The 15,220-nt window shown below is 39.7% G+C and overlaps 1 protein-coding gene across 3 annotated transcripts in view; it reads right to left on the reverse strand.

Moving 5' to 3' along the window:
* LOC139607665 (neurexin-2-like) overlaps positions 1-15,220 on the reverse strand; it is a 108,421-nt gene that overhangs the window by 47,157 nt on the left and 46,044 nt on the right. For all 3 annotated transcript variants that reach the window (XM_071460742.1, XM_071460743.1, XM_071460741.1), the window contains 6 exons: positions 12,429-12,455; positions 7,498-7,617; positions 7,029-7,410; positions 5,887-6,077; positions 4,838-5,011; positions 3,853-3,972 (listed from right to left, as the gene is read on the reverse strand). In XM_071460742.1, the coding sequence (XP_071316843.1) occupies positions 3,853-3,972; positions 4,838-5,011; positions 5,887-6,077; positions 7,029-7,410; positions 7,498-7,617; positions 12,429-12,455 (1,014 nt within the window). The remainder of the gene's footprint in view (positions 1-3,852; positions 3,973-4,837; positions 5,012-5,886; positions 6,078-7,028; positions 7,411-7,497; positions 7,618-12,428; positions 12,456-15,220) is intronic.

A 15,220-nucleotide genomic window follows, 5' to 3' on the forward strand; every position in this document is an offset into this window, starting at 1 on the left:
AACAAAGCAGCAGATTGTAGCATGGATGAGACAGCAAATATTGATAGTTACAAAACCCTTGTCCTGCCTACATATTTGTTTCTGTTTTCACATGATTGTCAAATTTTCCATTTGTTTTAATGACTTTGATGATGGCTAAATGTGAAGCATGAAACCTGTTATTTCCTCTGAGTTGGACTGATGTATTCGTTTGACCTTTAATGTTGGCCAGCCATGCCATTTACCATGATTGAGAGTCCTCCCTGAACAGATGAAAACTCAAAACACTGCAATGACTTGTTTTTTTCTTGAAAATGTATTTTTTGATATCAGTCGTTCAATAATAGCCTTGTAAATGCAGGATTATATCCTTACGTTCCTCCTGTAACTGCACAGGTGGAGATCACGTTGTTTTAAAGCACTGGTTTAGAACGGCTGTGTAGTCTTAGGGTGTTTTTATATTAGGTATGTTCTCCTTGTACCGTGACGAGTACAAACGCCCTCCTTCTCCGTTCCCCTGCCCCTGCAGTTTTCACTTTAGTAATGTTGTTCCATATCCAAGTACCACTGCATATCTATACACTGTGATACACTAGGTGGTGGTATACACCCAGCTGGCCTATGATCTGCCAAGAAGCCTTTGCGACTACACTTGGTACAGTCGTTTTCACACCTCATGTGAACTGTACCTAGGTGCAGACGAACTGTACTCAAGATCGGAATTTCAAGTGGCCCTGTACATGGATCAACAAACCATGTGGTACACAATGATCACATTAATCAAATAACTGGAATTTGGGGTCAAGTGTTCTCGGATCAGGGCCCTGGTCCCTGATGTAAAGCCCCCCTTAGAGTGAAAGGTTTTCCTTCCTTTTACGGTTATAGGAAAACATGTCAGGAGGAAATAGAGTGAACACAGAGAATTTGGGGGGTATAAAAATAAAAGATTGGAAATATTTACTGTTGGCAGCTGGTGTCCAAAAAAATGGTATTTAAAACACATAGACATATTGACTGAACCATACTGATATGTCACTGAAATCGACAAGGTCTGTATTCAATATCCCTCAAACATCCAGAGCTTGCCTCCGTCTCTGGCAACCAAGTATTGCTGTAAATGCATTTATGTCCAAAGCACTTGTGTTGTGAAGGTTTAGCCTTAGGCAACCATTTGAAATTCTCTCTCAGATGATCTGATGTGCGTCAGACTGTCTGCAGTTACAGAAAATCTAAAAATTCAAAGGGAAATTCCAGGATGGTGGGAACTGTTTATATGATGTGGCCTTTGAATGTGTGATTATGGTAGAACAACTGCATACCATCTTGTATCCCTCTCAACAGGAATCTTAAGCAAGTTCGATAAAGATCAACATGTTTTTCATTGTTTTGCTCTCATAGGTGCCAGCAACATTGGAAATAAACAGGAAGAGTATAAAAAAGCTCAAGATCTACAATTGTTAGTGTTAAAAAACAACAGAAAAAGTAAATTTTAAGAGATACTGAAGTGATGAGAAAGTCAATATACTAAAGTCTTCCGCTCATAGGAAAATACAAAAAGGACTCTTTTACACTTGCCATGACAAATGACCATTTTGTATGATGAAGATCCAAAATGTTGAGTGGTAATTTCATAGTCCCAATGCTAAGTTATTTTTCACAGACCAAATTGTATTCTTTCCTCTCTGAAATGCAGCTCTAAAGTTATTAACAGAATTTATTAGTAGCTTGTGCAAAGAAAGACAGAAGTGTAATCTCTGGTGGCTCTCCTGTTCATCCACTATGCTGCAGGAAGCAAAAAGCAGCTTGACAGCCTTGACAGTGCAGGATGTACAGTATAGAGGACAAACTATTGATTTGCAGATTAAAATCTATATATTACAGCAGCAAGCTGATTTGGCTGTGTGTAAGTCTGTAACACTGAAAGCGAGCAGATGGAGGAGGACTGCATCTTTTTGATATCAGGCTAAGCAGATAACTGCTGAGAACCATTGTACTATATGGGAAGGGTATGGATGCTCCATCACTGAGAATGTGGATAAAGGAACTTTTGGACTGTGTCGGTCTGGAAAGACTGACTTACATTGCTAAGGGCGGAAAAGGGTGGAAAGACTTACATGACAAGACTTACATACATGAATATCATTAAAGATGGAAATGTGGGCCATACCTGAATTTAAATTGTGAACAAATACAGGGAAATATCTTTTCTTTTTTTTATCTGATAACAGTGCAAGTGTGAATGTGAGTGTATTGAGTATATGTAGTTGTTTGTAATAACTGTAATATGTGTAACACAAGTATTTTTTATCCCAAATTGCTGCATTGTTACTGTATGTTGCTATCCAGGGATGGGATAAGAAAATGACTGTAAAGATATAAGTGGATAAGTGCTAGTAAGTGAGTGCTGTAGATACTTGAGAGAGTAGTTTTCAGTTTAGTATTTAGCATGTGAACTTCCTGGATTCTCCAGGGGTCATCATCAATGATGAAAATGCATATACTGTACAGCATATCGTCTTCCTGTACACATGACTTTCTTACTGTTATCATCAGAATAACAGAGTGTAAGAGTGTAACAGGCTTTCCTCTTTTAAAACAATACTGCAAAACAGCACAATTCAATAATGATTACCACAAAGACACAGTTCATGCAGTTATTCTAAATGACCCTGCAGCAAATGAAACTTAATTTTCCATGACCACCGGACCAATAAGCTTAATGTTAATCTCTTGCTGTTATAAGTAAGAAAAGCTTCCGGTAAAAGTCTATTATTTTGGACAGGGAAGGCTCTTCATAGTGGAAGCAGCAGTCTGACAAGAGGTTTTTGAAATGTGGTGCTATCAATGTGTCATGTGCAATTAGTGTGCACTCACTTCCTCCAGTTCGAAATACAGTACATCACTAAGTAGTTAAATGCATCTATTAAATAGTTAATGTCAGTGTGTGAAAATGTTAAAGCCAAGACATAGAGACACGTTTCCCATCACATTCTTTTTTACAAATCATTTTGCATCACTGTTGATCATTTTCCAAAGAGTCTTTAGATTGTTTTCCTACCTTTGAGCAGTAAATGGTTTCAATTCATTTGCAAATAAATAAATAAATAAATATATAGGCCATCAGTCACAATAGGATCATGTGTCCTCCTCCTTTTATGTGGTTGTGTGGTTGCAAGAGCAGATAAATCTTGAAAGTTTGCAATGTGTTTAACCAAAAACAATTAAAACACTTCAGGCCAATAGATGATTAAAGGAACAAGAAAGAAAACAAACATTTCAGGTATAAATTGTATTTGTGTTTTTCTTTGACATTTCTTTCTTCTTTTTTTTTTTTTTTTTTAACTTTTCTTTGTGAAATGCCACATACTATCACTTCTTGTGTGCCCGAAAATTCTTCAAAGGAAATAATCTACTCTTGGCAAGAGAGACCACAAGTAGAGACAGTATAATTTTAGTGCTCCACAAGCCAAAAAGGTTGGGAGCCACTGAGTTAGATTATCTAAAAAAGCATTGCTCTGAAGATAAAGCGAGGCTCTTTTTCTTATTTCTCGAACAGTTCAACATTCTTTTCCCCCCGACAGTTATGACCGACTGGCCAACCAATTACCACCAGGCTGCCCTGATGCCCACTGTTTTGTGTAACCTGTAAAGACAACTGTCATGATATACTGTTACATCCTTAAAACCAACATAAGTCTCCCTGAATGTTCATTTTAGAGGAATTAACATTTTACAGATATTTTTGACTGGTGATCAGTTCCTCAATAGTGGGAACTGATCATCATCTTCATTTACCCGGTGGTGACCAGTTTTCTATTAAAAACGACTCTCCCCACCAGTCCACCCATTCAGGCGTAATGCATCTGTACTTACGGTCACTGCAGAACGGCCCCCCGTAGGTGGTCATGGTGCAGTCACAGGAGAAGCCCTCCCACAGCTGCAGACACACTCCCTGGTGGTGGCAGGAGTCCTCTGTGCAGGTGGTGCTGGGACCTGCAGAGTGTTGACAGCACATTTACCAGGGGCCTTCATTTGCCTTCCATTTCACATTATTAAACTATTAAACTTCACTATTATCCAAAGAGAAGAAATAGTGTATAAATAGTAATGGTGAGCTGGTCATACTGACTAAATATATTAATGTTTTCAAAGAAAATACATATGTAAAGAGATTTGTATCAATTTTATGCATATATTTTAGTCTCAAAGGTCTGCTGGGAATTTGTGGTGCACATCTTTGTAAAAAATAAATTGTTTAAAAAGTCTTGCTTGGTAAAATAAAGGTGAAATAAATTAAATGAAAAGAAAAATCACACTTAGGGATATTCTTTTTAATTTGGAGACCCCACTCTGGGGCCACAATCATTTTCTAATCATCAAATTTCCTCATACTTCCATAAAAACGACTTTGCTAATTCATGTTACAAAAGGGAAGACACCTCTTGATTTTGGAGAGTCCATGACCTTTACCAAAGTGTCACCCTCAGGGTAAACTTTGGGTACACTTATGCAACAATTCTGTCATAATCAGTGCAATGTTTCCTGTTAAAGTAATGGCTACCTGGGGAAATGATTAAGCCTTGGCAGAACACTGAGCTCTACTGAGAGCTTTCTTGTTTGATTAGGTCTCAACAAAAGCAGCTGGATTTCTTGACTGCCGAGTGATATTAAAACATTTTCTGTGTGTAGCTCATAAAAAACACTAAATGTGTTCACCAGCCAATCATTACTGGGTATTCGACAAAGCTGTTTAATAGCATAACAAAAATGTGTGTAATTAGTTTTTAGCAGGGACTCTGGTTTCATCTCTAACCTGACAGTAGGAAATCTGACAATAGGAATGATTATATCTCCTCACCTCCACAGCCGCGCTCCACCTCTCCCACCTTGTAGAGGGCATCTGCCAGCAGGTCAGGGAGTCTTCCATTCAAGTCTACAGATGCTAGACAGCCCTTGTATCCCTCCCGGGATGCTATTAACCTGGGCAGGCTGCTGTACATGCTCTTCCCAAGACCACCAATGTACAGCTCCCCTGCAAGGTACAGGAGCTGGTTTAGAAAAGAAATCTCGCCATCAAAAGTACATGTTAGTGCATGTTCTAAAACACAGGCTGAGTACACTGTCAGTGCACATAGTAAAGGATGAAAACAACCAGTAAATGGCTAAACTGAAGGTATATGAGGATATTGTGCGAATATGAGCATTTACGCTCAGTGGCCACTTTGTTAGGGACATTTGTGCAAATTAATGCAATCCATTGTAACCGTTCTGCTTTTATGATGCATCTAATATCCCAGAGGTGTTAATTTTAATTATATGATTTGGCACTGAGGTCAGTTAATGGTGGTATTGTACAGACTGCATTACACTCAGAGGTGTTTCTAATATTCTCTACTCCTCATCAGTGTTGGGGAGTACCGAGTTACAGTAACAATAACAGGAGTATGTAATTAAATTACAAAATAAAGAAGGTGTATGAACCCGGGGCCTGAGGCCTTTCTGTGTGGAGTTTGCATGTTCTCCCTGTGTCTGCGTGGGTTCCCTCCGGGTACTCCGGCTTCCTCCCACAGTCCAAAGACATGCATTAGGTTAATTGGTAACTCTAAATTGCCTGTAGGTGTGAATGTGAGCATGACTGGTTGTTTGTCTCTATGTCTATGTCTCTTTGTCTCTGTGTGTCAGCCCTATGATAGACGTCCCATCCAGGGTGTACCCCGCCCTCGCCCAATGTCAGCTGGGGTTGGCTCCAGCCCCCCCTGTGACCCTGCATGGATAAGTGGTATAGATGATGGATGGATGTAATCTGTTACTTACAAAAAAACAAAAGTACAAAAACAAATCTCAACAACAAAGCAGATATTCATTGCCACTTCTAATAAAATACTTTTGATTGATCAGATCAGTTACCTTTTAAATCCAGGTTGCGGGCTCCATTGGTGTGTTGGGTGACGGTGCGGGAATCAGTCTTGAGGACGTGCATATTGTTGTTGTCACGGGAGATCACCACATTGTGCCACTGGTTGTCATTGAGTGGTTTGTCAGAATTTCCCTTCATTAGTGACGGCCCATTTCCCAAGTCAAAAACATAATGAATGTACCTACAGGACAGGACAATGCAGATGTACACGCTCAGTATTTACAGTATCTACTGTCATTTTTCCACAAGTGACCCACACAAACTAGCTTTACAAGATTTAGGGGGTTAAATAATTCAAACCCATTATGACGTGCAGGGTTGTTTATAGTATCTCTCAAATGAGTAAATTTAGGCTTCAGGCAAAGCATCACCATATTAAATTTGATCAGCAGACACTGAGAGTGCACTGTCAAAAACTAAATCGTCTCTGGATCAAAGTTAAGCAACATTCATGACAAAGCTGCTACACTTCACAGATAAAAACTAGCAGCCAGAAAACTTTGACAGGAGTGTTGGAAGCCATTTTTTGTCTGTGTTGTCTGTGAGAGCTTCTGCTGCAGGCTCTGGAGCTGAACAAGGCCTGCTGCTGGTGCCTAATTACAGGGAGAAAGTCTGTGCAAGGTTTGACAGTGGGACGCTACGATTCTTGCTTTGCTTGCTCTGTTTTGACAAATTTTTTTCTGCTGTTCTCTCTGTAAAAATTTTTGTTTTTACATGAATTAAATATTTGTGACTGAGTCAACTTGCCAAATGTGCTTGAGTAGGTCTGAGTGTGAGAATGACACTCGTTCACTGGTAACAGCAGCTATTGTTTTTGCACTAGTGTTTCCACTCTCTGCTTTTCTCTCTTTAACAAAATAATTTATGATGAGCAAATGTTTTTTAAAGCTATTTTGTGTTGCTCCTCAGTGCTGCAGGCTGATGGATTCAAGATGTGAATCAGGATTAGGTCATTTTGAGCCAAAGAAAAAACAGAAACTCCTTTGCATGTAGCTTGAGTTTTGCAAGAAAAATATTTTTGCACTGAAAAAAAAATTAGGTATAAATTAGTGTGTTCTTGTATCAAATAGCCCCATCTCTCTCCCCACAGCCCAGGCCTGAATGCACTACAAACTAACACCCCAGCACTTACCCTTTTACCAGCTCCACCACAATGAAGTCACTACCATCCCCTGAGTTGTAAAGTATCAGGCCGTCAGGACTGGTGGTCTTGAACTGGAAGAAAAGGTGCATGGAGGCGTAGGCCTGCAATGTAGAGAAGGCCAAGTAGCTGGCTTGGGTTATAAAAGTTACAGGATTGGCCACAATGTGCCTCATGCCAAATCGAGCATTCAGCTCGCAGTAGGAGATGTCTCCGTTCTTGCACTGGTCCAGATACAGCATCCCATTGAAGGAGAGAGCTTGCAAATGGCCGATGAAGTTGGAAGGCATCACAGAGATGAAACGCCGCTCTGTCATGATCCCCGTCTCAATGTTGTTGAACTCCAGGCGGGTGTGGGCGCCAGTCATGTGGCCTACAGAGGAAAAACATGCAGCTTAAGTTGCAAATACTTCTCAATATCTGTCCCTTGGCTACTGTAGCTCCTTCATTCCTCATGTACCTTCCACAGTGACATTGTCCACAGAGAGCTGTAAGTTCTTTCCACGCCGCACCACCTTAACCGTGTGCCACTCATTGTCATTCAGCTTCTCGCCTACCAGGAGTATCTCTGGTCCCTTGCCTAAGAGGAGAAAAGCATCAAGTGACAATCATACCAAATCAGCTCGGTACACTTTTTCCACACGAAGCTCTCAACATGAGAAGCACTCTCTCCTCAGGGTGCATACATTAATTTGCTTTCACATTCACTCACACAAACACAGCCCTCGACATTTACCTGCAACTGAAGAGTTGCATTCACTGAATACACACTTAAAGGAGAAATGAGAGAAAGACTGAATGTATAAGACGAATTCTGAACTGGAATAGCATGAGGCATCCTGCTCTTTACATTGGCATTTGATTGATGTCTGCTAGGGAATTATGTTAGGTATTATCTAAAGGCTTGGCTCAAACACAGAGCTTTAAGTTTCAGCATTTCTGCACTATCCTATGCCTTTTCGCTGGTTACAAAATAGGTCACAGTGCAGAAGCTTGCCACTGCAGCACCGTCATCCCGAATCAGCGCCTATGCAACAGGCCGACACGGCAGTTCAAAGGAGTTCTGACATCGCTTGGGAAACTAATTGGCCATGCCTAAGCTGACTGCGCCTTTAGGGGTTTGTCTGTCTAATTGAGCTCAGGGTGCAGGGGAATTACAGGGGACGTACAGAGGGCAATAAATGGAAAACATCAACGGGTTTCCGAGCACATCACTGTTTCATCCTCGGGGAAATAATACTGCGACTGGAGACTTTGTCCAGGTCTGCATATCAAGTGTCTTTACAGAGCACCGCACGATGCCTCCAGCCACCTGCTGAATATCGACTACGCACGCCAGACAGATCAATCCCATCAAATCCTGCTCCCTCTATATTTGATGGATTTACTAGCTTAATGAAAAACAAGCCACTCACTGGTATCGCCCCCAAAACAAAACAAAAAAAAGAAATATTTACCTTGTAAAAAGAGGTACAGACAAGATTTGCTCTAATGAAAGAGAAGATCGTGGGATGCTGCATAGAAGGGACTGTTCATCTTATCTGTGCCTCTTAGAGCGGAGCTTCCCTGCTGTCTGATGTCAGCTTCTAAACCCAAACTTCCTAATAGGCTACCGACAGAAAAACAGTGGGAGAACTCCTGTGAGTAAAGTGAAGGATGTTTTATTGTGTTTTATTGTGTCTATATACTAACATTTGTCTCTTAGATACTCAGATACACATTAAAAGGGAACTCCAGCGATTTTTTTTCTTTATGTAAAGCCCTTTGTGGCTCCTGAGGGAGCTGGGCAAATTCTGATAAATCGCCTCAAGTGATGTCACTTAAGTCCGCACTGAATGGGGATGAAGACGAGTCTGAAAATGAAAGAAGAAAATCAGGGGGTGCGGCATTAGAAAGAAGTGAGTCACTGGACCGCTGCAGATGGAGGCTCGAGGCTACATTAGCTGCTACTTGTATATCTCCAACTTCACCACCAGCTGTCGAGTTGTTGTGTTGTGGGTAATGTAGGAGGAAAAAAAAAAAAAAGAAATTGGATACCACTGCTTTTATTTCAGTCTTTTTTTTAAACTGTAAATTGTGAGATCACCAATGTTATAACTGTGCAGTGCTAAATTGGTGAACTGTTCTTTTAATTAAAACATTTAATAATTATCTGTACAAACTGATGGCAGTAATAGTTGCACAAGTCTTTAATTTAAAAGCGGGATCATAACTCTGTCTCTGGAGAGTAAATATAAATCAAGCACTGTGCACTCTTCATATTGGAATAGTGTTCTATCTCTAACACTGCAGAGGCTGGTAAAATGGTGGAATATAATATGTATTCACACAGACATCTGACTGTAAACCCTTTGAAATGTGGGCTCCATTCTAAGTACCTTTGCTTCACAAGCTCAGCTTCCAGAGGCTCGAGAGCGAGGCGCACATGTACAGGCTCTATTTTCTCCAGTTTGATCCTCAGTTAAAATTGAATTCGATTAATATTTTCAAACAAGGAAAACTTCAAAGGCACATTGCGGTTATACAGGTCAGCATTATGGGTGAGCTGAGACTTTGAATGCAGGATGTACGCGTTAATCAAAGCATGTTATGGTAATTCTGTAATTTTGCAGAACAAATGCCTCATTTCAAAAGTGTGCAGTGTAGCATTATTCCCCTGATTCCAGAGAATTACTCAAGAGCACTGCAGCAACATTTGTTCTTACAGCTATTACCCTCCCACGGTGAATCCAGTTGTGGACAGCTTCCAAGCAGCTGCTGCAGATGGGCTGTCTCTTTGATTCCTTCACAAATCAGCTACACTCTCATGAACACCTCACCTGAGAAATCTGATCCTGTAATCAGGTTGTAGGTTAATCCTAAAATTCACAGTGAGTCTGTGGTGCAAACTGCAATTGTCCCCAATGATAGTGCTCACTCAACGGTGATTGCCTAAATTATTTAGGCAGATAATTCTGCAATTTAAATTTTGGCACCATTTTCTATTATCGTACATAAAATGAACATTAACAGGCCATTCATCATCACATCTGCAGTATTAAGCTCTTCAGGGGTCACTGGTGTAGAATAAATATATAGTATAATTGATCGGGAATATGATTAATTTTGACACAGACACAAGTGCACATATTGTACACATTGTCTGTAGACAGTCCATGATGGTACAATGCCATCTGGTGGTAGAGAAGGCAATGTGGTGAGGAGATAAAGGACATACAGCCTCTCTTTTAATAAGCAATGTTCAATATTTTTCTTATTGTTGGTATTTGCAGAATTATTTATATGTTTATTTTTTCTCTCTAATGAGGGCAATGGACAATTTAAAAAGGGCTGAAAATTGCTCTGGTGGGTTATTGAACTGGTTTACAGAGATAGTACATGAACATCTCACTTCTGTCTGACCATCCACACACATGAACACACACACACTCACACACACACACACACACACACACACATGAACACACACACGCTACTCACCTTGATCAGAGTTAAACATTGTAATCCATTCATTTGCATTGCATTTACATCTAGATTTTGCTCGCTTTTATCCAAAGCGACTTACAAGTGAAGCAGCTAGGGTTCAGTGTCTTGCCCAAGGACACCTCGGCACGCGGACAGGAGGAGCTGGTGATTGAACCACCAGCCTAGCGATCAGTGGACAACCTGCTCTACTACCTGAGCCTCTGCCTCCCCCTTTCAGTATAATGGACTGTTGCTCAGGCTCAAACGTGTCGTAAATCTGTAACTGTTAAAGTCCCTTTTTGCTGTGCAGCCTTTAAATCTGAACCTCAGATCAATAGATTAACATGAGACAAAATGACAGTACAGACTGTGGTATATTGATTTTTCTATTGTACATGTCTAATATCAAAATGTGTTTGAGAGTACAGACACAGTAGTTGCTGTGGGTTCCCTTCATCTCATAAATATATTGTAATGACTAATATTCAGGCATGTCTGTAAATCACTGAAAAATGGAAAATTAACAGTTAAACGTTTTATTTTACAGAAGCCAGGAATTATTCATACATTAGGGGCTGAAACAAGCTTTCAGCCAGCACTCGATTATAGTGATAACGTTTATAAGCATTCATAAGCCTCTTCTGTATTAGATGGTTTATATCAGAGAGACGTTCTCCTCTCCACTGGCAACAGCTTTCATCTATTTCTCGCTCTAGTCTGAACCAAAGACTTAAATTGCCTGTCTCTCACTATCAGGTGAGAGCAACAATCTACATCATAAACTCCAACATCATCCCGCCACAACCTAAAGTACCACTCCATTTCACAAGAGTGTAGGATACCAGCAACTCAATTCTGTTAATACAGAGGAAGAACTGCCTTTGGCATTCATCTGCCTTTTTTTAATCAACTGAATTATGTTCAATCATTGATATACCCCATGGTTCATGAAAATGTATTCGATAAATGCTTTTGAATTTATTGTTGTGTTCCTCAGAGTGTTTGGATTAAACTCATTTTTCAAGTTGAAGGATTTTAGACATTTTATACAGTTTATTCAATCTGCATTTTATATTCAGTCTGGTCTAGGATGCCTTTTACTGTGAAAATCTTTGGTGTATCATAAAGCAAGATCACGTGTTGATGTATGATAATAGTCAGACACTTACTATAGTCAAAAGACTTCTCACAATTACCTGATGTCTGATGATTTAATATGTTTAAAGACAATATAGTTTATCCCTCTCTCCTAAAATAGGAAAAACTGGCTGCAACAGATTGTCCCCTCTCTCACACATTTCAACATTTAAGCAAAATCAGGTCTCATGGCTGACAGCTTTGTCTCATCCTCATCTATTGATCAGATATCAGGCTAAACTTTAAGCTAATCTCAGCCCTGCCACAGCAGTGTGTGATTTCCCAGTAACGAAATCAACATTTTCTCTAAACGGAGAGCGGGCACTGCTTTTCTCCCTACAGATAATTGCTGATTGTACGTGAACTCTACCCAATTAACAAGCTATGTTAGTCACAGGCAAATTAAGGATAGACTTATTGGCAGCAGAACAGCAGACTATTGCATGTCAAATTTAGCTACATTTGATTACAACATTATTACATTTCAATAATGAGACAATGTGTAATTTAAATTGTTACTAAAAATGTGCATTTCATGAGCGCAGAGCAAAAGGATGTGATTCTATTCAACCGTACAACTGTTTGCCACAGTAGAGTGTCATTCGTTCTCTTATCTTTGTAATGGTGCTTATGAGCAGGATACCAGCAACAGTAAACAAGGAGAATTGCAGGGCAGAATAAATGAATTATGCTCTCTTTCATGGGGGAATAGAGGAATAGAGGCATGATTATACCAAAGTGCATGTACTCTAAATCATGTTACAGTAAATAATCATAGGAGACACTTACTGAGATTACAGTCTATCCTGATACAATCTGGTGAGAGAGAGAGTGAGATGGTGAGATTAAAAGAAAAAAAGAACAGCACAAAAGAGGAGAATATTTCACATCCTTCAAGGTACATTCTGCAGACAGTTCAGTGCTTTTCAGAGCCCACCATCCGGGGACAGCCTTGAGAGTCTAAACCACCACTTTCCTCCCTGTAGTCTACACAACATTAGAAAAAGGAACACTGAGTGAAAAGAAAACCTCAGCATGTGTCTGGCACTGCTGGAGGGACAATAGACCAGATCAAAGTTGGGATCAATAAGAGGTTTATTGACCATAAAAGTAGAGGTGCACCAGTATTATTTTTAGCATCGGTATCGGCTGCTAACATTCAGCAGTGGCAAATGAATGCGACTGTTTCAGATGCCACGACTGACTGTTTTCCTGACATGTGCTTAGGGGGTAATTTAGCAAACATGCACCGCTTCCCTGAGGAAACTTGTCTGAAGCAAAGTGAGGAATGAAACTAGATCTGGGCATCGGTAAGAATAAAAATTGTAACATTTGAAACAGAATAACAAATCTTAAAGCTTACCAACCAAAGCAGCACAATGATTTTACAACAAGTAACAGGTGTCAGTGACTAGTGGGGAGTTATGCACAATTTGCACTAAATGATCAGTTTCCTTACAGAGCTGATCACCTTTGTTTTTTTAGGACAGATAGCCTCTCGTCTATTGTGTTTAGGATAGCCTCTATGTATTCATAAGTGATGCAGACATTAAAGTGATTGATTAAATTCACTGAAAGCTACTGAGAAGGTAATGAATGTGTACTTTAATATGTTGGATGTGTTCAAGCTACTGCACTGATGAACCTCTACTCAAAAGCCCAAACCTTGATCTTCACATTTAAATTCAAACTGCTGTTAACAGAAATGATGCAGTCCCTTGACAGTAATATATTTCCCATGTTAAATACAGAGGAAAAGGGTGATTTGCACAACCTGCAGCCACAATGACGCTTACACCAGGAAAGAAATGACAACAGCACAAATGTGGTGCGCTGCTAACATTTTCTTGTGTCTGCAACAGCTAATATCTTTGAAATCCACCTGCAATATTCAAATGTTCGGTCTTAAAAGGGATCCACTTGCTCATCGTTTCCATGTTCTGAATAATGAAACCAATTTAGGCAACTGGACATGAATATATTGGTGTAAGTCATGTGGCCGAGGAGTGCTCTCAAGCTGTCAACCATCACAGAGCAGTGGATACAGACAGCCAGAGACCAGAGAGACTTTCTGCTGTAGGTGTGTGTCTGTGTGTGTGTGTGTGTGTGTGTGTGTGTGTGTGTGTGTGTGTGTCCATTCATCCCTGGCACCCTCTGCTCAGTGAAGCAACTCTAAACTGGACAGGCCAGTAAATGTGAGGGGAGGGAACTACAATGGTCACATCTACAGCGTGAGCAGCCTAAGTGGTAATATCTCAGCATAATGACGGTTCTGGTCTCTGACTGCCTTCTCCTTGAACTGCAGACAAGCCATTGAAGGGCTGAAAGAGCCAAGATGGTCAGATGGGACCTGACCTCTGGATGAACTAAGAGAGAGAGAGAGTGTGAGAGAGAGAGAGAAAGAGAAAGGGAGAGAGAGAGAGAGAAAGAGAACGAGAGAGAAAGAGAGAGAGAAAGCGAGAGAGAGAGAAGACAGAATATACACATACCTACAGTTGCTTAAAAAGGCACTTCTTTTATGATAGCTTTTTGTATGTTAAAAAAAATTGGAAAGAGACTGATTTTAGATCATAGATACAACATTCTTGATATCTTTCACTCAGTTGATGAATATTGTGTGGTATCTTATGTTTTTCCATCATAGGAACAGGCGATCATTCTCTTATTAGTGTATAAAAATACACATTTTGGGACACTCTGGTAGCCAAATGGTTAAGGTGAATACCATACAACCATGGATGTTCACGGTTCAGTTCTGGCTGGGGACCTTTGCTGCATGTCATAAACCTGTCACTATCCACGTATATGCTGTCTGCTTCTGTACTGTCAGCTTTAAAATAACAACAAAAATGTCAAAACAAAGAAACTAACAAACATTTTATCTATTTTAATTTTTAATTTTTTTTTAATCATTCTACCTAAAGTCAAATTGGAAAATAAAAACTGTGCTGTCAAGTGTTGTCCTTTTGGGCTAGTGGTTAAGATGCATAGGCTACCTTACAAAGACAACGTGCATTGTAGGGCCGAGTGATATGGCCAAAAATATGATCGCTATTTTTAAAAAAACTATTGATTGATATTCATAATTTTTTGATTAATGGGGAATGAAATGAATTTTGCATGTTTGTTACACCTTAATGTGTTTTGGTGAGTAACATGGAATATAAACATAACTTGTTTACAAGGAAACTGCACAGGGTACCTTTTAATTTGAATTGAGCTTAATTTGAATTCAAGGGGTATATTCAGTTTGGATTGAAAATTAAACAGTCATTTGTCCCTTTTACACTTCAGTCACTGGTCAGATAAGACAAACAACATATAATGTGATCCTGGTAACTGATTTTATTACCATTTGTAAGTATATTTTAGCCATTATCAGGCTCCCTGTTTCCCCTGGTTTCCGGTTTGTGCTAAGCTATGCAAACTGGCTGCAGTCTAACGTTATATATTGAGGACAGATGTGAGAATTTTATCTTTGTTTTACAAAAGGTTGAACTATTTCTTTAAATGCAAACCACTTTTAAACTCCAACTGATATGATGAATGAAGTTACTGCAAGTTCAATGATAGTCAGTGAT

Source organism: Trachinotus anak, unplaced genomic scaffold (assembly GCF_046630095.1).
Source record: "Trachinotus anak isolate AG129_WGS33_773 ecotype Australia unplaced genomic scaffold, CSIRO_AGI_Tana_v1 ptg000024l, whole genome shotgun sequence".
Classification (NCBI taxonomy): Eukaryota; Metazoa; Chordata; class Actinopteri; order Carangiformes; family Carangidae; genus Trachinotus; species Trachinotus anak.